The sequence below is a fragment of the Pinus tabuliformis genome, chromosome 7 (assembly GCF_031772625.1).
Source record: "Pinus tabuliformis cultivar Carrire ecotype Pingquan chromosome 7, CPIR1, whole genome shotgun sequence".
Classification (NCBI taxonomy): domain Eukaryota; kingdom Viridiplantae; phylum Streptophyta; class Pinopsida; order Pinales; family Pinaceae; genus Pinus; species Pinus tabuliformis.
In genome coordinates this window covers 799,915,791-799,942,453 of record NC_142293.1, presented here as the reverse complement: position 1 = coordinate 799,942,453, position 26,663 = coordinate 799,915,791, and the positions used below count along the sequence as shown (strand labels likewise).

The window sequence follows — 26,663 nt, the reverse complement described above, 5'->3', positions numbered from 1 at the left end:
TTTTAATGAATGATCCTTGCATTTCTAAAGCCAACAAGGCATTTCTTGATTAAGATAAAATATCCATCCATAAAACTGGTTGAGTTTATAAAACAAGGTTATCGGTGGTCTGACTCTCCACACCAAGCTTATAGACAACCATCTTTATGCTTCACCTTGAGATCCTACGCTACCTCCGTCACAGTAGGCCAGCAAATAATCCATATAAGTTACAGACCGAGTGAATATTCTTAGCAACCTGAAAGATGTCCGATCCATGGCCTAGTCATATTATCCCAAAACAAGTAACAGTATGCTTTATATTCCATCCACTGGCATCCACAGTAAGTTTCCAAAACTACTGTCGAACTGTGATCCAGATAGTTTCCAGCTAATACTAAGTTACTTCTAGGGGACAAAATGACAAAGATCACAAAAAACTAGTAGCAATTAATTTGATACAATATGGCTGAATGCCAATTAGCAGTCAAATGGAAGAATCTGTACCATAGTATAAGACCTGATCCAACGTCCCAAAGGATCTTCCGCTTGCAAAGTCTGGAACAGAAACCAACCAGAGAAAAAATGATGTTTATTTCCACATTTCTCTCACTCCCCTCTCTTATCAAACCACAACTTAAGTGCACCGCTGTCAATCAGAAATGCCATTGTTTCTTGATAAGGAGAGACAGATACAAATAGTCCATCTTAAATAAGCCATTTAAAGGTTAAGGAATGGGCATTGCTTCCTCGCATGCTCTGGAATCAATTTCATAAGAAGATCCGGTGTAGCACCCTTTAACTCTGCATTTTAAACCAACGACAGCTATTATTTAAAGCACAGTGGACAAACTCAAAACAATCAAACAACATGTGCAGAAGAAAATGAGATAACCATCATCCCATATATATATATATATATATCATTTTTCATTTACAAACAACAAGAGATATAGGATATGAGGTTTACCCTGAGGTTTGAAGTTGAACAACGGGGGCAAGGGACGTCCATTTGGCAGGCGGGTATTAGGATCCCGAAGTTCATCAAAGAAAGGATGTATACAAGCCTCCAACTGCAGTAAATTGTTTCAGCAGTCATAAAATTAAAATTATATTCCTCAGATTGAACATTTTTAAAGTTTGTTACATAGCTCCCAACAAAATTACTTACAGCAGTGCACCGAAGGTTTGGTGAATACTGAAGGAGCCTAGAGACAAGATCTACAGCCTCAGGTGGCATACGCTTGTGGAAGATCTGTTGGAACAAGGCATTCTAATTAATACACTCAATGACTTGACAAGTACCCAAAGACGTATTGGTTGCATATGCTGACCTTGTGCCAAGGGTGAGCCTTTATTTGTGGAAATTTAAATTCAGTATAGTTAGGATTCATGCATTTAATTTCCTCACGTGTTGGAGTACCAAGGACCTGGAACAAACAAAACAAGGGTTACCAGAGGAAAACTCCTATAAGTAAAATTTGGCAAAACATAAAAGGGTGGTGTGCAAGAAATAAAATTACACCTAAAATTAAAGCATCATACCTTGATAATCTCCACAAGCTGATCAACTCCACTCTCACCTGGGAAGAGAGGCTGTACAAGATTCAAAAGATATAAATGTCTACAGTGACTGATATAAGAATAGCAATCACACTGTAAACTTCTCTACAGAATACTACTGAAATGAATAAATCAATCAATTCGTCAATGAGTAAAAATTACTTCATTACCTGACCAAGAAGCAACTCAGCGAGCACACACCCCATGGACCATATATCAATGGCAGTCGTATACTCTGTTGCTCCAAAAATAAGTTCTGGAGCACGATAATAGCGAGAACATATGTATGATATATTTGGCTCACCCTTAACCTGTTATAATGAGCATAATGTTATTGAGACTAGGAGTGGAATACAAAATTGCCGAAGGAAAAGCATCTAACCTTAAACAAGTAGTAGACCACCATAATGTTCCTTTCAAATCACAGTGCATTGATCTCTAAAGATGCAGATAAGATAATATTCTAAATAAGGCTGGAAAATTCAAGAACTCTCACTGCAACTCCAATAAACTATCAAAACTCTCACCAGCACTTTCGCACTCCCAAAGTCACAGAGCTTAAGCTGATGAGTGTGAGGATTGACCTGTTGAAGGTTTACTTCAATTAATGGAGGAAACAATAAAAGGAACCCTACATCATGATAAATAATGAAAACAAGCAATAGGATACTTAAGTGACAGACCAAAAGATTCTGTGGTTTTATGTCCCTGTGACATACTCCAATACCACCATGAATATAGGCCAAGGCCCTACAGATCTGAAGCCAAAAAATTCAAATTAAGATATTTCAAAGTATAGAAGAAAATGGCCAAATCATTCTGACAACAAAGGGCAGGAAGTGAGGATCTCCAAACCTGATAAGTATATAATTTTACATAAAGAAGAGGCATCCGTTGATTCATCCTACTGTAGTGCTTTGCTACACGATAAACTGTCTCTGGTACATACTCCAACACGAGATTGAGATAGAGCTCATCCTTATCAGTGGTTGAAAAGAAACAATGCTTTAGAGAGACAATATTTGGATGATCCAAAAGGCGCATTGTTTGCAATTCACGGTTCTTATATCGTTTGTCCTGCAGAACCTTTTTAATTGCTACAGTCTCCCCTGTCTCTAAGCATTTAGCCTGGGTAAGGGAGAACAAGTATAAGAAATTTACAATATGCTTATTAAATCATGTAAAATGCACTATCTGTGACTTCTCATTCCTAGCATGAAAAAAATAAGACACTGCCACAAGCTAATTTGCTAGAGTTGGGCAAAAGCCTTACCTGAAAGACAATTCCAAAAGATCCAGTTCCTACCACACGTTCTGCCATGTAACTTATGGTCTGGAATTATGAATATGAAAATAACAACCCATATGTTATTGTAATGTGGTTATCCATATAATCCAGAGGAAAATGCTGCAAATTACAACACACTTACTTGCTTAGGTTGACCATTCCTGCCACCAATGGTGGTGACTATGATATGGCCCGTCTCTGTACCATTTCCATCCACTACAGTAGCTTCCATCTCCTGCAAAGATGTCTTACTTTTCAATACAAGGGGAATTGCTGAATGTGAAACATTAGTCAATATGATATTTAGCTCTAAGTCAGTTTATGGTTAAATACAGTGACATGTTTTATGTGTTCTCCATGGCCCTCATATCTAAGCCTAGTCAACAAAATCAACAATAAACAACCTTCGAAGTACTGGTTTCCACCTTATCATCTTTAATCTTCATCTCATTCATCTCTTCGGGAAGTTTGTCGACTCCAATAGCGTTACCACGGCCTGTATTTGCTGCAGCTGCAGATGCAACACTTACAGAGGCCATATGCTGTACAGAAGCCTCTTCTGCAAGTTCAGCGTTCTATGCTTACTTGATAGCTTTCCTTCAACTATTGTGTTCCTCTTATTGCTGCTTCACTTACTATGACGGTTTACACTGGCCAATACAAATACACCCTTTAATCAGTAAAAGAAGAGATAATCCATATTAAAATAGAACCACTTCCTACCGTTCAGTAAATAAAGACAATTGGAAGAATTCTCTTCAGGTTTGTTTGAAGCTTCCCACATTCTGTGAATGCATTTTTCTAACAGTAAATCAAACTGGAGTTGACTGAACTGTGACTTCTTGCTGTTTTCAAGGTGCATAACAAGACAGAGAGCTGATTTCCAGTGGCTGATTTTACTAAATAGCGTTTGCATTTTAACTCGATCTAAATTTATGTTTGTTCCTGCAATTTTCTTATGACAATACTTCAGGAACTGACCTAGACATAAATTGCTTGATCTAAAGGTGAACATTTGGAAAATCAAACTTACAAGTTATCCCACTTTACGTACCACTGGAAAGTAACACTCCAAAATAAATTTCTCATTTACTAGAAGAAATCGTCAGAACAAAGGAACCCTTGAAAGACCAACTCAGTGCTACATTTTTATGCACATAACCAGATTCAGAAAGCAGAACAATGAAGATACCAGATCAATTAAATGTCCATGTTGCTGAAGACTCACTGCCCTAACTTCAGAACTATCCCATTGGCTACTTCGAAGGTCCAATGTGTTGCCTTGACATTTTCAGTAAAGCTGCTGGTGCCATTATAAGTGATGAAAAGACAGCCACTCTCATCATAGGGCAAGAAGAATTTCTTGCTTTGATTAATATGAAATGAAAGCTCATTCAGCTAGGGCAAATTGTCCACTTTTTAGGAATCCAATTTGGAATTGATGTGCCTGAAAAGACTCTTATAGGACTGGATTTTGCACAAAATCCCAAGTGTGCCTAAATGTTGGGCAAAAGAAGAGTTCCTCTTGCAGGTTGAGACACCATCACAAGATAGAATCCCTGTTCCAAGTCATATATCTTACAAGTCTCATCTCTTTCCTCCCAGTACAGGTTCTGTGGTGTTTTCCTTGGAAGAAATTAGGGTGGGGGGAGGCCCACAGACTCTTTCATGCAACCTCTACATTCATCCTTGGAAAGATTGGAGAATTTGGCACGACAGATGCATGTGCTCAAGGGACCAAGTAAACAGTGAAATGCGTAATTAAGGCTATCAGAGTAATGCAGCTTGTTATATACTTCTTTGGCACCACATACAAAATGCAACACCTGTAAATGGCATATCTGCCCCTTTGGTCTCTACAACATCATCACTGCAGCTGAAGCTTTAAGACCCTCTTTGGTTTGTGTACTTTCAAGAGGATTCATTAAGCATGGCACGTAAAAATATAAAATAATTGCATTGGGGTTGTGGATTATCACCAAAGATAAGATTTCCTTGAACAATCTAGATTCTATTTGTACTTTCCCAATGGAAGGAAAGCAATTTAGGATAATTTCTTCCTTTGCAGGAAAACAGTTGGCAGAGAAGGGCTTTTCATGCATGGGAGATTTGTGTGACAAGAACGCAGGTAAGTGGCTATCTCAGAGAACTCTTAATCAGTATCAAAGAGATGATGATGTTGTTGACCGACCTACTTTTTCTGCCAATCATTAGATCATTCCAGATTGAGTGTTTATTAGTTTAAGCTACATTTGGATCCTAACAGATGTATTTGGCAGAATTATAACCATATGATGAGAAGCCACTATCAACTACGGAACCAAGGAGTTTTATACCAAGATTCAACCAACTTGTTCAATGGCAGATTAATGACAGCTTGAGTGGGCCTAACGGTTAAGAGCATGTGGTTCCTCCAAAAAGGTCACAGGTTCAAAACCAGAGGGGGGTAGAGTATGTATCCCTTTGTAGACTTAGCAGTCAAATCGCTGCTCGGAGGTGGGTCCCTTGTCCAACAAACCAGGGGGTCTCATACAACAACTTGGTGTCTGGCTTGGCCGTGACCTTAGAATTAGATAATAATATTTAATAAGAACTGGAATAACAAAACAGCGTGGATAAGGAGGTGTTAAGCAATATGAAAGTGCCACTCTTGTTTTAAGACTACAGTTTTTTGGTGGTTGGTCTTTCAAACAGCTTAGTGGTAATTTGGGAGATTTGTGGGACAAGAAAACAGGTAAGTGGCTATCTTGGAGAACTCTTAATCACTATCAAAGATATCAGGTTGTTGACTGACCTACTTTTACTGACAATTTTTTAATGATTCCAGATGACTGTTTAAGCTACACCTGGAAGCTCATGGATATATTTGGAAGGATTATAAACATTTTAATATATTATGAGAAGCCACTTAAGGACACTGCTGAACTGATCCTTATGTCAAGATTCAACCAAATTGTTCGAAGGCATATTATTTAGTAAGAATTGGAATGTTCAAGATAACAAAACAATGTGTACCAGGTGTTGTCAAGGAATCTGTAAGTGCCACTCTTCTTTTAAGACTCGAATACTTTGCTGGTTGGTCCTTCATAACAGCGTAGTGGCAAAGGATAGATTCCATTATACTGGCCCTACAAATAGATGTGTGGTTTTCTTTAACAGGAAAATTTTGAGAATGTAATATCAAATATGAAATCACAAGGTTGCTCAAACATTTTTGGCATAGATTGCAGCTGAGTACAGTATTCTCTTTGTTTCTCCTCTTCATTGAAAAGGGCTTGTGATTGGGGACAAATGTATGATCCAACAGGCAGGCAGAGTATGTAGGATGTGAGCAGACACGCGTAACTCTTTCTTATGGAAACAAAACTGTTGCACAACTTTTCGTGAGGTGAATACTCCATCTGATTCCGCTATCAGGATTTAGCCAAACAGGAAATATACATACTCTTCGAGTTGCAGTCAAAGAGGAAATGCTAGCTCTCCTTGCTCATCTAGGAAGGGGGATTATTATTTGGCCACCCCTTGTTTCCTGGATATGCAACTACCTTCCTGTATATGTATTTTAAGTTTTATGATGAGATATATGGTGCTTTTCAAAAAAACAAAATAAGACATTGAATGCACAATGGTATGCAGCATAAAACTATCAGATTTCAGAAACCTGGCAATCACTGCATTTCACTTTATACCAGTATTAATCTCAACCATGCATGAATGCATCACAATAGGAGCACAAAAAGATTGACAACCTTTGAAAATGTGCTTTCTGGATATTCCAGCCAATCGGACCAGGAAATGGGATTTGAAATGGAACCCTGCTGATTCTACTGCACAATATAAGTACTGCATAGGCCTTGGTTCCTATTATAAGAAAAATACAGTATGTTGTTTTCAGAGAAAAATCTCAATTTCAGTACCCAAGGTCAGTCAGTCAACTCTCAACAGAAAGTTGTCTTCAAAACTACTTGCATCAATTTGTTAATTTATGAAGATTTTCGGAAAAAAATCACATTTCCAATATTTGGTCGACGCGTTTTGAACCAGCCAGTGTGGTTCATCTTCAGGACAAGATGAACCACACTGGCTGGTTCGAAACGCATCGACCAAATATTGGAAATGTGATTTTTCCGAAAATCTTCATAAATTAACATGTTATGGATCACAAAAGGTTGAATTTGATTATCACTACTTGCATCAATGTCAATTTCACACTGTTTAAAAGAATATTCTTAGGGGTAAAAAATTATAATCAATCTTGCAATAATAATAATGCAAGGTCATGTTCTTATTTTGAACATCATAACTGTCAAATGTAGCCAAGAGGTTCAGTATTGGCAGTTATTTGGTGTTTCTGCTATTTAGTAACCACTTCAAGAATGACCTGGCCATCATTACATCTACATTACACCTTTTGAGCATACTACTACTGTATTTACCAAAACCATATATGCATAGAGATAGAAAATTTTGCCAAGATCAATCCTGAAACAACTCAACTTTAGAATGCCAGATGCGACATCAATATTTATTTCCAATTTCTGCAAAAATAAACAAAGTTGAACAGATTTGTCTTCGGACTTCTCTGTGAGTTGTTAACATGTTGAAACTTGAAATAAGTATAACTGTATAAGCAGAATGTGTCGATTTTGTGTTGATCTAAAAGCAAAAAAATTTAAGCATGGAAGGACACTATATAGAACCTGTATTCTTCCAACATAGTGAGAGGGGCTCTTACGAATATTGAATGGATAACGTTTGATTTTCAACCATATATATATGACTTAAAAGGCATTCTCAATTTCATGGCTTGAAAGACGTTTCTTGTATAACCTAGCATGTTGCGATCACAAGTTCAAACAGTAAATTTACTGGAGAGGTGCTTGTGGCCTGTGACTCGATTGGATTGCTTTGGTTTGTCTAATCCAAACACTTGCTCAAGGAGACAGATATCCTTTTTTCCCAAGGAAAACCTCACAAGGAATCTCCCAAGAACTTCCCCGCATTCATGAATGGCAACCAGTCCAAACCTGTCTCCACTGATTACAGCACCTGACCAGGCAGGGGCATCAAGTGAGGCACACAAAGGAAACCGAACCAAGGAATTGACCCCAAGACCTCCTGCATGAAGTTCAAAGCACTCAACCACTCGAGCTAGCCTTGCGTTAGAGCATCCAACATTATTTTTTACCTGCTAATTTATTTCAGCCATATTTTTTGAGATGATCTGTGACTATGCTGTGACTATGCGCCAGTGGCATCACTACTTTTGGCGACTGCAGAACAAGTGGATACTCTTGTTTTATTCTTATTTTCAGGAACAGATCAGAAATTTTTCAGTAGTGGCATTGCCCTAAGGGCTATGGAACTAGGGTTTCTGGATCTGATTTTTTCAACCACTGATCTGGATATTTTAGCTAGTGGCATTGCACTAAGGACTTCTCCAGTTCTGATTTTTTCAACAATTAATCCGGAGCTTTTTAGCTCATGGCATTGCCATAAGGCTGCGGAATTAGAATTTCTAAACAACATTATCTTTCAACACTGATCGAAAGATCTTTGGCTAGTGGCATTGCCCTAAGGTCTGAGGAACTAGAATTTCCAAATATTATCTTTCAACACTGATTGAAAGATCTTTGGCTAGTAGCATTGCCCTAAGGGTTGTAGATCTAGCTTTTCCAGATCTGAGCTTTTTTAATAGTTTGATCTAGAGATTTTTGGCTAGTGGCATTGCCCTAAAGCTTACGCAACTAGGATTTTTAGATCATTTTTCACTTGGGTTGAAAAACCCTCTATCAAACCCAGTGCTATCCTTCTTGTTCATTTTTGCAACAAACTTTTTCTGTCTGGACTGCACTTGCCAATGAAGGCTTGCACCATACTAGAGCTGATCTATACACTGTAGATTTTTTGGGAGGAGCTGATACTATTTTCCTTCTCTAAGTCTACCCAAGGTGACTTTTTGCATAACTGTTTTGCCTCATCTTTGAACATAGTGGAGTCAATGTGGATATTTTCCTTAGTAAACAGGCTTATTTCTTTTTTAATCTAATACAAAAGAAACATGTATACAAATTATATCATGATGAGGGATCCATCCCCAAATCTCTCATGGTTTGTCTTTACAAATTGAAGAACTTGCAAAAGTAACCAACTGCAACAAGGATCTTTTGTGCAATACTACTCAAGTAGTTTACAGTGCACATCTGTGTATAGGTTTGATTTATTGTGCCAAACCCTTGAATAAAGCAAGTTCTCATCACCATCCAGCTCAGATGTATGGTGCCACTCACTCTCTTGCCACTACAAGAACAAGAATCTCAGATGAGGAGCATTTAGGTCTAGAACTGTAGCACTTGAGGAATGTCTTCTGTAGAAATGGATATCATGATGATCATGATTCATATTAACAAGACAATCCAGAAGGCACACAATAGCAGAGCGGATTATGAAGGGGAAATCCCTAAAATCACTCTACCATACATCAAGGGTACCATGGATCAGATTGCCAAAGTTCTAAAAAACAAAAACACCAGGCCCTACTGTGGCCTTCACTCCCATGAACCCATTAGAATTCTGGCCGACTCGGTAAAAGACTCGCTAGATCCCAAAGAAGAACTGGAACTATATTCAATATCCTGGTCATATGTCAAAGCCAACATAGGTAAAACCGGTTGCTCTCTTCAAGTTCATTTGAAAGAACATTCCATTAACATCTCTTATGACCAAGCTCATATATCAACTCTCATATAACATGCCCACAATACAGCCCATCACATGTGCATAGAAGATGCAAAGCACGATCGAGAGATGGACCAGCACTCTCAACAGAGATGATGGTCTGAAACTGAGCAGCACACATGGAACAATGATAAATAAACTCTCATAGGCTACAAGATTTTCTCAAAGCTTGAGTTGACCCTCCTATAAGCCAACTCTCGTTCTACCTCTCTGCTTATGCCTCCATATCCTATTCATACAAGCCTTCATCGCCTCTTCTTTCTTATCCAATCTGGGCACTGGGATCTCCTAATGATAAACTCATCTAATTGATGTCCGAAACGTTGTTTCATAAGCTGCACACAAATTTTCCTTTTAATAATAAAACAAAGAATGAGTTCACCAGTTTTACATTTCATGTTTTTTGGATCAGGTACATGAGCAAATATTTGGATATATATAGTTTATGTGATCCTTCCAGTACAAATGAAATCATTAGTAGAGCTTCTAATTGTGATTCACATCCACTACTCAGTATTCCTCTATGGATGATTCTCAAAATATTACAATGGAACTTTCTCTATCTTATTGGTGTGCCTGCTACGGAAACTTCCTCTACATCGTTGTTGAACCCAAAGGACTCTTGTTACGATGCACATTTGGTGGTGTATTTCTCATATTGGTCTTTACTAGTTTCAAGTGTGTTGATATTGATCCCTCCCATTTGGAGGTGTTCTTTATGTTCCAGGAATTGGTATTTCTACAATATACATTGTATACCTATGTTTGTTATAATACAAGGGATGCTTCTTAGTTATTGGAGTTGGTTCATGGCGACATCTGTAGGCATAAGACCACTTGTTCTCGTGGGGGGGCTAATAACTTCTTCACCTTCATTAATATAGTTTTTACTCTCATGTTCAAAGGATTTGTCCCACTATATTTCACATGTATAATTCTGCGAATGATTCTTTCCTAATTACAATAAATCTATTCTTTCCACATCATGATTTCGATATATATTGGATGTACTATATTTGGCCACTCCAATCTCAAGGACACCTTGTACCACCCTTTGAACCTTTAATTAACCAACATGCTTTAGTGGATCTTTCTTCTCTACCAACATGCTTTAGTGGATCTTTCTTCTCTACCTTTGAGAAAGGCCACCTTTACCAACTTACTGAATCATACCGGTGTACAAGATATGGCATTCAATATAGACTATCTAGCTCCTATTCAACATTATGGAGGGATGTAGCTTGTGATGAAATGTCTTCTTTGTGCAGCCCCTTATTCAAATTAACAAGGGATGCTGAATGCAAGAGTGTCATCTCCATTTGTATTGAGTTGGGTACTCATTAACCCATTCTCGCTTCTATCAAGGTAGTTGGGTATCCACATAAACTCACTCCTATTTTCAAGTATAGCTGACCCTATACTGAGTTTGGTATCCATAAGCCCACTCTCATTTGAAAAATGACCAATTGTTCAACTTATCAAGGGGTGTTGAGAATGGCGCAATCCTTACATTTGGCTATGCCCAACTCACATTGTGTCATTAATTCATTCGGTTGAGATTAATATAATCTTTTATTATAATACTAGGTTATGGCAAACACTAACCTATTCAAGTTATATGTGGGCCTATAACCCCTATTAGGGAAGGCCCCCTACCTCTTGAGAGGTGGACAACTACAAACTCAAGAGTCATTTGTAAAAATCATAATCATGTGATCTAAGAGTCATTTGTATAAATCATCATATTATGATTCGAGTGTCATTTGTATAAATCATCATCTCGTGATCTTCTTGATCATACTTTAGCACACAAGCCTTATTCTTTTATAAAGTGTTTTGCGCATAAGGGCACCTATAACTTTGGTACTCACTTGTGCTTGAGCATCTCCCTCTCTCTCGTATGGGCTTATTGTTGGCAACTTGGTGTTGGCATTGATGTCAACTGAGAGTGAGCTAAGCTTGTGCATTGACGTCAAACAGCTTGTGCATGATGATTTGATGTGTTCTAGTGTTAAGGGTCTTTGGCTTGGCGTTTGCAAGTGGCTTGAAGCAAGAATTGCAGATCTAAGTGAAGAATTTAATGTTGACAACATTTGCTCTGACATGCTTCTTCATCCCCACGACACTTGCATAAACTACACAGGCTTGCCTTTGTATCCCCGCGACAATCTGCTCGGCTTGCCTTTATATCCCCGCGACACTGCATGTAGGTGAACATTTCCCAACCTGTGCGCGCACACAAATTACCATGAGATTTTACCAATGATTTTACTCGTGGTTTGGTGCAAATTGAAAAGACTGATTTGGTCTACAACACCCACGATGATTAAGTCAAAAATAATGAGAGAGAACGAGTTGTAACCAATGCATCTTTGATTTGGTCGATTGGGCTAATGAGTTTAAATGGTGATGTTGTTGTCTTCACTCAAGTTGGAGAGAATGTGATTTGAAGTTGATGAATACTCCTGAAATATAGTGCAACAGAGATCAGATCTTGTGGCTGAGTATTAGAGTTATGGAGTATTAGAAGGACAGTGTGAATTGCATGTGTGTTGGATGGATGAGCTAGAGTGTTACAGAGAATAGAGTGTGCTGCCATGTTACTATGAAGAACAAAGTATTACTATTATTGTACTTGGTGTTGTAGCGACATTGGATTAGAAATCATGTTGTTAATATTGTTGTTGTTGCAGGGAATATTATTGCAGAGAGTTAGTATATTGTTATGTATTGCTTATATCGATTTATATGTTGCTTATGCATGTATTGATGGTTGAGTATGTGTATTGAGAGTAATGTTGTTGGTGTATTGATGCAAAGAATGTATTGTTGCTAAAGTCTTGTATGACTGAGTTTCTAAGATGCCATGTATAGTTGGTTGTGAGTGAATGCATTGGTGAGATGTTATTGTTGTATATTGTTACTGCTAGGGTTTGATGTATTATTGAGTAGACTTGGTTGTTGAGCTAGGGTCAATAGAGGTTTTTGTATAGTGGGTCTAGTGTGAAAATTGATGAAACGTGGTCCACAGTGTTTTGAGGTGAGATTCATGGGTCAAATTTGAAAATATATGAAAAGTTGGTCCACAAGGGTTTGAAGGTTGGGGCCTTCATTGGCAAGAGGTGGCTCGCTAGTATAGGGAGTAGTGGCTTCCTTCAAGTGGTGACCTGAGAAGCTATTGGAGGTTGGTGATCCAAATGGAAAGTGGCATCCACCCATGGTATTGTAATAAAAAGTTTCTTGGTGGTTTTGGTTATTGTGTATTCTCATATTTTTCTGGCATTTCAAATTTTCAAATCTTCGGGCCTCCCCCCAAGATCCGGATTAGTGGTATCAGAGCAAGTTACAGCTCCATGGGAAGGAGGGTTTGAAGCACAATGATGGATGAAACGCAGAGCAGCAAACTTCATGCAAGTGCCACAACCTCCACAGAGCATTTCAGAAAGTGAAAAATAGCTCATTTGAAAGGAATTTTTGTTAGCTCAAATGGGTTTTAATATAATTTGATTTTGTTTCCCGGTTTGAGAGATATGAGCATTTGAAGTTACATATGTCTTGATCGTTACGCAACCAGTGAGTTTCAAGAATCATTTTCTCACTCCACAGGTCATCAAAGTACAAGTGTCTCATATCAATGGAAAGATCTCTTCAATACCTCAAATGGGTCTTTGACGGAATTTGATTTCATCACCTATAGCAAAAGTTATCAGCAAAGTTGCAACAAGAGGTCTATTGCTAGAAAAAATAATGTGAAAGAAGCCTTTACAACATCTCATTGGATAGGAGAATCTACCAGACAAGCCACCATACTTTTACCAAGCAAACTGACAAGCATCACGGTTATGGGTCACTCACAAACTCAAGGTTATGCGTCAATCGCACAAAACTCTTCTCTTCGAAGTCCATTTAATGGGTTGCACAATGTTAGTATCACAGTTGGTCACAAGCGTTAAAGGGTATCTCTATCATCGGATCTTCATTTGTCATGGTTATGGGTCATCCACAAACCCATGCTTCATCGAAGTACATTTGCTAGGCCACACACTGTTAGTACCACAGTTGGTCACAAGCATTACAAGGTATCTCTATTATCGAATCTTATTTCATCACGATTATGGATTAACCACACAAAACCCTTCTCTTCAATGGCTCTTCATATTCAACAAAGGCTTCTAGTAGGAAACTTCATGCAATGGGGACCATTGCTTCTTAAAGAGGGAGGAATGATCCGAATAGAAAGTGGCATTCACCCATGGTATTCATCCACCCATGGAATTTACCCATGGTATTGTAAGTGGCATCCACCCATGGTATTCATCCACCCATGGAATTTACCTATGGTATTGTAAGTGGCATCCACCCATGTTATTCATTCACCTGTGGTATTTACCCACCCATGGAATTTACCGATGGTATTATAACTAAAAAAGGTTACAAGTAACAAGTCGCATTTTGTAAAAGGACAGATTGTCCCCCACAATGTAGTTTTTACTATTATTCTCTATTTTAGTAAAAAGTTTCTTGGTGAGTTTACTGTGTGTTCTCATATTTTGCTAGCATTTCAAATTTTCAGACCATGGGGGCCTCCCCACAAGATCCAGATCAATGTCATATTTTTATGGCATTTCAATTTTTTTGATCTTGGGAGCCTCCCCCCAAGATCTAGATCAGATGGGGCCTCTAGCAGGTTGGGGCCTACATATAGTTGCATAAGTGGTGGCTTCCATTAGGTAGTGGCATGATGCGGATGGTTGCTCGTGCACATCGCACGTCGGGGCTTGCACACTGGTGGTGGCCAGTGATTGATGTAAAGAAGAATTTTTCACAAGAAGAAGAAAACAAGAGTAAGGTGGTTTTTCTCCCATAAAGGTTTCCACCTAATATCTAGTGTCCTGTGTACTAGATGTGTTAGTTTCTACTCTCATGTTTTATATGTTCTATATGTTACCCATATGATCTAGTGTATGCATGTGCTATTTGCTACTGATATCTTATGGTGTTGCCTAATCATTGAATGATCAGGTAAATTGTAAGGAAAGGTAAAAAGTACAATTGGTGATCCATTAAACACAATATTGATTCACCCTAGCCAGTGATTGATGTAAAGGAATTTTTCATAAGAAGAAGAAGAAAACAAGAGTATGTGGTTTTTCTCCCAAAAAGGTTTCCACCTAATATCCGGTGTCCTATGTACTAGATGTGTTAGTTTCTACTCTCATGTTTTATATGTTCTATATGTTACCCATATGATCTAGTTTATGCATGTGCTATTTGCTACTCATATCTTATGGTGTTGCCTAATCATTGAATGATCAATTAAATTGTAAGGAAAGGTAAAAAGTATAATTGGTGATCCATTAAGCACAATATTGATTCACCCCCCTCTCTCAATATTTTCAAGCTGCCAACACTTATTTCTCTCTATGACTCCTATCAATTACCACTAGTGCTTTTGTTTAATGTTATCTTAGTTGTTAGCCCCACGGGGTAGGCGAGTTGGTAATCGCGCTGCGGTGTAGTTCGTCTGTAAAGCGGACTCCGTATTTGAGGTCACGAGTTCAAATCCCCGGACTTACCTGGAGCTGTGTTATAGCGGGCAGGCGCAGTTCCCAGGGGTTATAGTGGTGGCGGCCAGAATCGACCCCGTGTTACGCGAGTTGCGAGGCTGTCCCAGTTGCTGATTCCCCTGTCAACAAAAAAAAAAAGTTATCTTAGTTGTTATTTGCAAGTTTCTCTAGGGCAACATTCTTATTTTCTCCATTTATTGTAGGTTTTAGGGTTTGATGGTGGTTCCATTTGATCCTTCTCTTACTCTCTTATGGATCTCAATGGTTGGGTGCTAACATGTGTGTGGCTCCCTCAAATGCCATGAAAATGGGAGTTCTAGGAGCAGTACAAGCAAGAAAGAGGCTAAGAGGGAAAAATTATGAAACTTGGAAAAGCCCTCATCTTTAAGCTCTATTCTCAACATCAATGCAAATTACTAACATACAAACAAGAGAGCAAGTATACTAGTCCAAGGGGAGATTGTCTGACTCTACAAGTACTTTAAGCATACTTTGAACTCTATTCATTATGTATTTACAAAATTACATAACGCCCAAAAATGTAATTTAATCAACTAATGGAGTAATTAATCAAGCAATTGGCAAGGTGATTAATGCAAAGATGAGTGAATTGATTAGTGGGTGTTTGTCTCCTAAACTTAAGAGTGATGAGTGGAGTGAATGGGGATGTTTGTATTGTTGACTCGGGAGTGATGGCTCTAGCAAATGGGGGTGTTCATCTCCTCAACTCAAGGAGTGATGAGTGGAGAAATTAGTAGGGCAATGGGAGTTACAATTAGATGTTTACAAATTACAATATTGATAGGGAACAATTACATGGATTGATAGCTGAGATTCATACTCATCTCCTAGAATACAAACATAATACCTTATTGACCTAAAGTCACTTGGCATAATGACATAAGGATTCAAATGCCCAACATACATAAGTAGACCCTCAAAATTACACACATAAGATACATAAATATATAGCCTCTAGGAGCAACTCAATTGTTTTGACCATATCACCAAAGGCACAATGTCAATGGGAGGTCACGAGATCCATCCCATTAGGTCCTTTGGAGTTACTGGTTGTTCATTCACACTATAGTTAATACCACCCTCTATCTGAGATTTTAACAAAAGAGTGGGAGGATTGCACAAAGTTATTCTTCAACATAAATACATACATACATAGACATAGATAAATAAATGGATAGATAGCTAGCCCTAAGATTAGCTCAATTTGTTACACAATCCACTCAAAGGCATGTAGCCGATGGGGAGGCCTTACGTTATAGGTTCAAATCTGGTCAAGTCCCTCGATGTTACCAACCATTATTATCTTTGTTACACAGGAACCGCTCCCTGGAGGTGGGAAACCCGTTCCATTGGTTCCCGCGCTCCCAGAAGCTTTGGAACTGTATGGGAACGTTCCCTTTTCAATGGGAGCTGCAATGGGAGCTTGGGAAAGTTTCGGGAGCTTTGAAGACTGTTTTTTTTGGAGTTCCGGCGTTCCCTGGGGTTGGGGAATACAAAGCCTGACAAATATGTTGAACTGCCCACAAAACATGAGCCTTTGTTGAAACCTCCCCAGGAAGAAAGGCCAAAGACATCCTTAACACCGATATCCTTAATTGAGAAACTGGAGCAATCTCTTGATGAGTTAAGGAAGCATGTGGCACCTCAATGTAAGGGCGATATCTGGGATGTCATGCCGATGAGTATTTATTTTGTTGTTTATGTATATATATCACAGAAGATTGTGTGCATATTGTATGTGGCAGTCAATGCTTAACCATTAGAGTTGCTTTACTTTTTCTCTTAAGAATAACTAGAGAAACATAGGTAAAATTGTTCCTTTGTATTTTTAAGGCAGATTGTTTCAAACACAAGTCATGTGTCACAAGTCATGTGTCAGAGAACTCATAATGAACTTGACATTTTAATATTTTATATATATAAAAGGGAGAGACTCAGGGAGAGGGACACCCAGAGAATATATTTATATATAAGAGAGATTATATATTTAAATTGATTTTAATATTTGAATATTTTGATTTAATATTAATTTTGATTATTATATAAATTATATAATTAAAAATATATTTTTAATTTTTATATTTTTAATTTTTTTATTATACAATATTATCGCTCCCGATTAGTTGTTTCCTGTAAATTTTGGGGAAACCTCTAGCCGTTCCCGACACACATACCCAAGTTCTCAACGTTCCCACGTTCCAAAAACTCATGCATGATAGATTATTATCCTTTAGGGTTACTAGTTCATTCACACTATAGTTAATACTACTTCTAACAAAGGGGGGGATTCCACAAAGTTATTTCTACAACATATATACATACATACACAGATAGATAGATAGCCCCAAGGGTTAGCTCAATTTCTTGAACCATCCACTCTAAGGCATGTAGCTGATAGGAAGGCCTTAGGTTATGGGTTCAAATCTGGTCAAGTCCCTCGATGTTACCAACCATTATTGTCACTAGCGGTCGAGCTATTCACCATATGAATCTAGCCAAGTCCCTCGACATTACCAACCACTATTGTCACAAGTTGTTGAGTTACTTTCCCTGTGAATACTTTGGGAAAGAGGGTGAGATCCCATGAGATTTTCCTTCTCTCTCTCTCTCTCTAGACATGAAGATGTAATTTTTTCAACATTTAAAAATTATACTACACTAAATAATCAAACACATAAGGATCTAAATAACCATGGATTATACATAGCAAATCCATAATATAAGCATAAACTCAACAATCAAAGGTTCTATATTTTTCATTCACTATCATCAAAATGTGCAATCAAAATCACGAAAGTGAACATGGTACTAATATGTTATCAAATTGTAGATGAAATGACAATGAAAAATACATAATAAGGTACATTTGTAAAGAATGTCATGAGTGATGAGTCATGGGTTATATCTCTTCAGCTTGCATCTCGTACCTGTATCATTAAGAAATAGATCACACATCTATCCTTCGCCTCAAACACTCTTCCTTCATTCAGTTTATAAGACAAAGATTCATGTAAAATACACCAATATCTCCACTCTATACTATGAAAGCACACATTAAGACACATTTTTTGAAACATCAAGAAACTTTGACACAGTGTTTTTCAATTTTTTAATTGTTTTGGAATTTTTTAGCATCCTAGTGTTGGAAATGTTAGGCCAAGGGTGCTCAACCATGGGACACACATTGGACATATTACATATGTCCTCAATGACCATAAACAAAAGGAGGAGGCTCATTCCCATGAAAAAAAGCTTTGGAGATAGAAACAAGACAAGAAGCATCGTTTTCTATGCTTGGTCTTGTTTGTAGGCATTAAAAATCATTTCTCAAGACATGATGCAAAAAAACGGATTGTTTCTACAAAAACAATGCCACATTCTCAAGTATTTACTCAATTGTGCAACTAAAAACATTTTTTAAAAATTCTAATCTAAAAAAAAAAAATATGTTGAAAATTGTAGCGAGTGAAAGTCTTCTCTAGCTCGTGCTTTAGCCAGAAAGACCACGATTTGTCTTTCCTTTGACCATGGAGCACATTCATGGAGATTGTGAGTTTATTTCCAGCTTGTGAGAATAATATCACAAGTTCATGCATAGTGTTGGAGGATCAAATTACGTGGATCCTTCTTCAATTTAACTATAGGATCCAGTGGCAGTTATAAGTGCAAATAGAACGAGTTGGAGCTTCAGTGATTGATTGAAGTAAGGATGAGTTGTGACTCCAGTTATGATTGGTGAGAGAACCATTTCGAACTCAGTTAACTTGTTAACCACACGAGTTCTAATTTTGTAATTGTCAATTTTAGCATGGATTGAATCTATAAAGGAAGAACGAAGGCACAAAGGTTAATCATAAGTGCACAAGTTTATGTGATATCTCTTTGGTTGTGGAGTGCTTATATCTTGGAGGAGCTAGGGCGCAGTACTGGGGAGGCTTCCTTGTAGCAAAATTGCACTAGGATTTAGGAGTTGCGTCCTAAAGAATAGGAGGCCCTATGTGCTAGGAAATAGGAGGCCTAATGCGCACAGAAATAGGGCTAGGCAAAGCACAAGGGAGCAAGTGTTAGGTTAGCATAATTGCAAGGAGGTTTAGGCTAGTATAGCAAAGAACAAGTGTGTTCTCAATTGAACAAATTGCCTTGTATTTGATTCAATTGCTCAAGATCAATATAAAGACCCCATCAAGGAGACAAGTTTTTCCTGTTGGGTTTCTTGAGAAAAATGAAATTTGTGTGTTGTGTTTTCATCTTTGTGTGTCTATTTGTTGCTTAACTCTTGTTAAGAAATTATGTATCTTGGTGAAAAGTAAACTAGTTCAGTTTTCAGAAAATCATCAAAGTACTTACAAAATTTCATGCAAAATTAACAATTTCAACATTTACTACTTCGTTTGAATGAGTCTTTCTTGTGCATACATAGATCATTGAAATCTTACTAGTTCAGGCTTTGACTCTCCAACGCATGAGTTATAGACTCCCTTTTCCTTATAGTCGGAGGGTTCTCAGGGATTTGATCATGGGATTGCAGCCTTTATGTTTCCATTCAGTTGCCTAGGTTTTGTGCAATCAACAACAATGTCCAAAAAAGAGGCAACTTGACAACACCTTGAGGTTCCTAATTTGTACACAAGGACTCAAAATTCGCAAGCGTTGTGATCCAAGGGTTGATGAGCTATTGGCCCCTCACTAATTGGCAAAAGGAAATGTTTGTTAGATAATTAAGGGTACAACTTTCAAGGAGTTTGAATAGCTCCCATTCACAAGTAATATATGAAATTTTAATAAATATTTTATTATATAATTTGGCTTGTAGAAATTGTGTTGTGAAACCAAAATTCTAACCTTCTCCAATAATATAGCGGATATGATTATCACTCTTCAATTGAAGGACGCTAAGCAAGATGGAAGGCCTCTAAAGATCCAGCAAATGGAGACCCATGACATTGAAAGAAGGGCTAGCAATATAGGTAAAATTGGCCCATTCCCATGTTTGTTTCTTCAATTGATGATCCCTATTTAGATTCATCTTCCCTTGGAAGAGAAGCAAGACATGATAGGGAAGTTTGGGTTTAAACCTTGCATATCTTCAATTAGGCCTAATCTTATTTATTTAAACTGACAAGCGATTACAATGTTTAGCTATCAACTCTGAATATTTACCTAGTGATGGAGAACTGGCCATTTTTAAATATTATCTTTTAGTTTGAGAATTATGACCCCATTAATAGAGGTTTTGAACTTTAAATGAAATATTTTCTAATGATAACAGAAATTCCATGTCATAATTTCATGATTTCATCCCTTATATTCCCTTCAAATCTGAGAGAGACTTTGAAGAAGTGTTGTTTGAGGCTTCTAATGGTCAACTTGAAAGAACTAAATTTTATGAAGGGGAACTAATGATCTATTAACCAATGTGTTTCATACATGTACACTAAAACCAAAAGGAGAGGTGTGGTAGAAAATGGAGAATAAAGAGGAGTAATGGATATTTTTTTTATACAATATAATGGTACTGCTTCTTGATACAAAACCTCCAGACATCATTTCTCATTATAGTTATGTTTAATGTTTGTCATTTTTGGTAACATAGAACCTATCAAAAACATAGGGCCAGGATGTTCATGAATCCATATGTCCGACACGAGGATTTAGGATCCAAGATTAGAATTCTATTATTTTGTAGTTGTGAGGAAACAATAAGCCAATAAATTAATAGCTAAAAGAAGGATTGGAAGAACACAACCAAGAACTTGTACTTCACCTAGGCCAGCAAGAAGAGAGTCATGAATCTTTTCTCAACTACTTACCAGTCAGGGATGAGTGGTTCACTCCATTATTTATTTTTTGTTCGTGAAAAGTAAAGAGCCATCTTAGGATTCCATTTCCTAGTTTTATGGCCAAAACAAACTCTTTGCTTTGAGTTCATTTGATAGTGTTAGTCATTAGACATTGTTGAACAACTCAAGAGCAAGCTACATAAACCTATACTCTATACAACATGTCATGATTCTAAGTTGTTGACCAAGTATTTGATGATCAAGCCTCATCAAAATTATGGTTCAATTTCAATGTTAGGCTTTAGCTAGAGCTTTAAAAACAATGATCAAACATTTAAAGTGTAGCTAATCAATTTCGTCAATTTTCAATCTAATGGCAACTACACACTTAGGGGCTAGGTCATCTAGTTTATGTGAGAATTCATGTTTGACAACAATGAAGTTCAAAAAAATTATCAATGCAAAACAATCTAATGAATTTCAAGCTATGTTGCAGGAGACATGCCAACACTCGTTGGACCACGCGCATTTATGTATGAAAACATTGAAACACATTTGGTATGTATTGGAAACATGTTTCAGTCTATATGATCACATCCCACATGTGGGAAACACATTTCAAACAAACTGATACACATTTCAAACCAGTTTCAGCCATCCGCAGACACGTTTCAGGGACTCAATAGGTTGATCTTCCCTTAATTTGGCAACTGGGATCCACAACTTAAATATTCTTTATTAATTAGGGTTTAATTATGAATTAATGAGAGTTCTGGAAGCCTTGTAAGACCAAAAAAAATCTTTAAAAGAGGACTTCACTCTCCTTTTGCCTCACACAGTTTGAGCTAGGGTGTTTACAGCAAGAGGAGATTCACTCAATTTTTTTTGCTACAGTATGCATTTAGAGTTCCATTGGTGTTTTGAACAGCCATTTTTTGTTTTTTTGGTGTTTTGGGCAGCTACAACAATAGTTTTTTGGTGTTTTTCAGCAGCTACCGCATCATTTTGTGCTGTTTTGTAGTGATTTGGGCAACTTCAACTGCAGCAAGCATTTTGTGGTAAAAGCAAGCATTCTTGAATTTTTTGCTAGTTATCTAGTGTTTTCTTGGGTGTTTATTCTTTCCTTTTTCATTCTAATTTCTATTTATTGCAGATTTGTTTTTCAAAATTTTTTGTGCAAGTAATGGCTTCTAACAAAGGTACTTCTAGTCCACTTCCCAGGCCAACAAAGGACTGACTATCATACTCTTTGGAGGCATGTCACAAAGATTTAAAGAATCCGTGAAGATAGTTCATGGGAATGGTGGTGCAATCCCTATAATAACCTATATAAGGGCTCTTACCCAAGAGCGAAGACACATTTTTTGCATAAATCAGCAAAGGGTGTTGATTATTCCCCAAAAACAAATGACTTAGTATAGAAAAGGAAATATGTGAATGAGTAAGAAGAGGCTGATAGGTTTTAAAGAAGACATGAACAGCTCACCAATGCTACTCCTCAAGGTCCAAACATTGAGCCAGAGATTGTTCATTAAGCAAGGAAGAGGAAAGTAACTCAACAACAACAACCAGCATCAAAATGGACTAGAAGTCCATCTTTTCCAATTCAAAAAAAAAACCGAGTAGCAAATATGGTGAATATTCAAGGGATAGAAGAAGCTGAAACAATAGCAGTCAGGGCCATCTATGCTTGTGGTACCCCTTTTAACATGGTTTGGTCTCAGTATTAGCAAGATATGGTGAGGACCATTAACACTGCTTCTCAAGGGTACAAGGGGCCTAACTATGAAAATGTCCAAACTAATCTACTCAAAAAGGAGAAGGAGCCTGTTGAGGATATCTTAGCACTTATTCATTGTCTCAAATGGATGGACAAATACTAGGCATAGGCCATTGACATGGTTTCCACTTCACCAAAAGGAGCAATGTTTTTGAAGACCAAAAATTGTTCAAGGGAGTTAAAGGATGCTCAGTTCATTGCTAATATTTTAATCAAAGTTATTGAGCAAATAGGACCTACTAAAGTGGTGTGCAAATTATCATGGATAATGCATCATTTTGCAAAGCTGCAGGTTTGATTGTTGAGAGAAGGTATGATCACATTTTTGGAATACTTGCATTGTCTATAATTTAAATCCAATCTTGAAAGAGATTGACAATAAAGTTTCATGGATTACGGAACTCATGGGGAAAGCAAGAAAGATAACAAATTCATCACCAACCACCAGTAGTCTCAAGCAATATTTCGAGTATACTCCAAACTGGAGTTGTTGAAAGTTGTTGAGATGAGGTATGCTTCAAATTTCATTATGTTGCACTGCCTTGTCAAGGTTAAGCAACCGTTAGTTTCTATGGTGGTGAGTCAACTTTCAACTAAGTGGAGAGAGCCAGATTTAGAGTGAAGGCCTATGGTGTGAAAATTGTGTCTTGATGAGGAGTGGTGAAGTAATATAGAGTTTTTTCTCTCAAATTCACATCGCATTTGAGCTTCTTCAAAGTGCCAACATGAACAAGCCCTTCTTGGGAGAGGTTTACAATAGCATGGATAACTTGGTTGAGAAAACTATGGAAATCATTTCACAATAATTTCCTTAGCTTTTATTCAATGATGATCATTTTGTTGATATAGTGAATAAGATCATTGTTGAGAGGTGAAACCAGTTCAACTGTTCAACACTCCATTTCACACTTTAGATCATGCCCTAAACCAAAGATTTTATGATGAAGACATTATTACTCAAACCAATATAAAGAAAAAGGCCCAAAATAAGGATAGGAAGGTGGCAAATGGAGTGAACAATGCCCTTATGAGAATATTTCCAGCTCATATATATAGGAAGGTTTGGCTAATTATCTAGACATATCAACTTTGGATGAGAGGAGCACCATGAGGATGGTTAAATTGTGGATTTGTCATGAAGCAAATGGTATTCATTTACAAACCCTTGCCACTCATATTCTTCGCAAGTGACAATCTCTTCATCGACAAAAAGTAATTGATGCACATATGGTTTTATCCATTCAGTGAAGCACAACAGGTCAGGTTCGCAGAAGGCTCCAGATCTTGTTTATGTGCAGTCCAACCTTCACCTTACATCGCATAGGAGTCCAACATATAATAGTGGGCCTTGCAAATATTGGAATGTGGATCCAAAATCCCTTGACTCGGACATCTTTCTTGCTGCACTGAATCCTGAGGAACCTAGAAATGGAACTGAAAACACTTATACCAGTCTGCATTCCACTGTTGAGCATGCGTCTTGTTCTATTTTTCATTATTAACATAAAAACAAGGGTGATGTCTTTTAGGCTTTACTAGCTTAGCTCATGTTTTATTTCCATGTTCACTATTCATAGATCCATATATGTAGCATTGTACCCTCAAATATAAAGGCTGATTTTGACTATAAATCCTCATTTATATAAGCTTCTTTTGGATATTACTTCTTGCATTATGTAATCATTTGTGAGATATAATATAGAGATGGGCCTAGGAGTACATTGTGATGTATCACTTGTCCTTTACGTTTCTCATTTAAATGTTCTTTCTCATTCATACATGAATCTAAATCATAATGTTAATACTTTCTTTCAAAGTTGCAATATAATTTTCTGAAAATATTGTGCCTCCCTCTTTCCTTATTTTTTAGGGGTTACATTTCCAGCACATTTCCATTTCGAATACACATTTCCATTTCCCCGTATCATGCAATTTAATTTTCAAGACAACATTTCACATTAAGTCCAAGAAAATATATCATTCTAAATTAAAAATTAATCTGAATTTAATCACCGAATTTTAAACTTAAGAAGAATTTAACAATTTTTTAATCAAATGAATTTACTGCGAACCTTCAACAAATTTATCCAGCTGTCCATGAATCTTGCCAAAATTTTAACTTCAAGGATTAAATTGGGCAAAAATGGGGCAGATTAGCTATTTAAATGGGTCTACTTTAGAGCCTAATCGCACCTATGCGCTCAGGGGTAGCTATTCAATTTAGACAACTTCACATCCTAATGGCACCTACAGATTAGGGGTAGCTATTCAATATGGTCAGCTTTACGACCTGATGGTAGCTACGTATAAATGGATGTGAATAACATGAAAAGTTTAGTGATAGCAATGAGAGAGAAAAAGATGCGACCACACCAGTTGATCTAAACAGAACAGGTACCTTTCACATTTGGCAGTGAGAAAAAGAACAAGCCTTCACCGTGTAAAACAACTGTAGTAGATCAATATCATTGTCAAACAGACAAGCCAAAAATCTTCCAGGCGCTGCCTCAAAACGATGATAGGGCCGTCACCTAGAGCTGCTATTCGTTAAGTTGACTTTAAGTTCTATTGATATTGCACACAGAAAAGGATATGAAGTTTAAGAAAACAGAGCTACTTTTTCATTTTTATAGGTGGTTTTCGAGAGCATTTTCTCTGCAAAATTTACCAAAATTTTGAAGAATTGCAAAATTAAAACCGTGTAAAATTTTATCCAGATCAGAAACATTTAATCCCGAATATAAACCCATGTAAACCCGACACCGGTATTCCTTATTTGCTGTGCTTTGAAAACAACCTTTGACCAGCTAGACTTGTAAGAAAAGGGGCACCCAGTCTTTTAGCCAGGATTTCACTGCAATTACTGGAAAGAAGCTCGCAGTAGATATCACATAAACTATTTCGGTGTATTTTGCCTAGCATAATAGAAATCCACAACGAACCTAACCAAAAAAAAAGCAAAGATCGCTCAAGTTGTCCTAAGAGGTTGGTGATCACGGTTTCAATCCCTGGATCCTCTACCCCAAATTTTCCCCACCAAAACAACACGCAGATCCCACTCCCACTCCATCGGCTCAAAACCTTCAGAACAGGCACTATAATCCCTTGCCCTGTGATACCTAAATTCACCACAACCATAATAAAACGAAACCCTGGTGAAAAGACGAAAAACCCAAAAAAACCAAAACCATGGACATCATCGCTTCAAAACCCCAAAAGGTCACCGCATCGCCATCCAAGAAACAAATGAAATGAAACCCAAAAAGCAAGCAGTCTGAGATTGATAATACAACTCACCGGGCACAAAAATTTGCTCGATGCAAAATCAGAAGTTCTCCCCTGCTTCTAGAAAATTCTAGAATATTCTACAACCCTTTCTTCTTCCTCCTCCTCTTCTCTGCCTCAGCATCTGTGGATGTGTGCCATCTGAGTCAGTCAGTCAGTCCATACTGTTTGTGTTCATTCCCAACAACAAAACAAAGATCAGGGATTCCCAGGCTTCTCTTTCTGCACTTCCCCCAGCCTCCCTCCCATGGCGGTCAAAGCCCTAATTTTATTAATTTTGACCGCCGAGTTAATCCGCTTAAAATATTCGAATATCCGACTGTCGCCATCGCCTGTTATCATTAAATATTTGATTATTTTATGACGGAACCGTTGCGTAGGCGAGTAAATAACATATTTTCCGCTTCCGGTACGGGCGCCGTGAAAATTAATATTATAATAATAGGCTTATAATGGCTAATCACAGTGATTAATGGAATTATTAAGTTGCCGTCTGCGAGCGGGCAGGCCAACTCCTCGCCCGACAGCCTGTCGGCACATGGGACCGTGACACTGATAATAGCTTGGTCTTTGAATCCGGTCATCTCTCCACTGCCCTCGATTTCACTTGCCACGTGTCGACGCGCAATGCAGTATTTCCTTCCAGGTCATGGACATCGTAT

General features: G+C 37.6%; 1 protein-coding gene across 4 annotated transcripts; it reads right to left on the bottom strand.

The window, feature by feature from the left end:
- LOC149249984 (shaggy-related protein kinase epsilon) lies at positions 1-26,281 on the bottom strand. 4 transcript variants are annotated; one of them, XM_089458872.1, is made up of 14 exons: positions 26,014-26,281; positions 15,145-15,254; positions 3,235-3,480; positions 2,973-3,065; positions 2,816-2,875; positions 2,398-2,670; positions 2,226-2,300; positions 2,070-2,126; positions 1,713-1,853; positions 1,525-1,575; positions 1,314-1,409; positions 1,151-1,234; positions 950-1,052; positions 1-783 (listed from the first exon to the last, which is right to left on the bottom strand). In XM_089458872.1, the coding sequence occupies exons 3-14, from the start codon at positions 3,367-3,369 to the stop codon at positions 701-703; spliced, it is 1,251 nt and encodes a 416-aa protein (XP_089314998.1). In that variant the 5' UTR covers positions 3,370-3,480; positions 15,145-15,254; positions 26,014-26,281; the 3' UTR covers positions 1-700. The 4 variants fall into 4 exon arrangements, with proteins under 4 accessions (XP_089314998.1, XP_089314999.1, XP_089314997.1 ...); XM_089458873.1 differs by lacking the exon at positions 15,145-15,254 and adding an exon at positions 6,580-6,691; XM_089458871.1 differs by lacking the exon at positions 15,145-15,254 and having other exon boundaries at positions 26,014-26,280.
- Between the last annotated feature and the right edge of the window lie 382 nt (positions 26,282-26,663).

Excerpts from the sequence above, each read along its gene's own strand:
- LOC149249984 (XM_089458872.1), bottom strand. The coding sequence starts at position 3,369 with ATGGCCTCTGTAAGTGTTGCATCTGCAGCTGCAGCAAATACAGGCCGT. Across the intron at positions 1,576-1,712 it reads CTGAGTTGCTTCTTGGTCAG|CCTCTCTTCCCAGGTGAGAG; the intron begins GTAATGAAGTAA and ends AATCTTGTACAG. Across the intron at positions 1,053-1,150 it reads CAAACCTTCGGTGCACTGCT|TTGGAGGCTTGTATACATCC; the intron begins GTAAGTAATTTT and ends AATTTACTGCAG.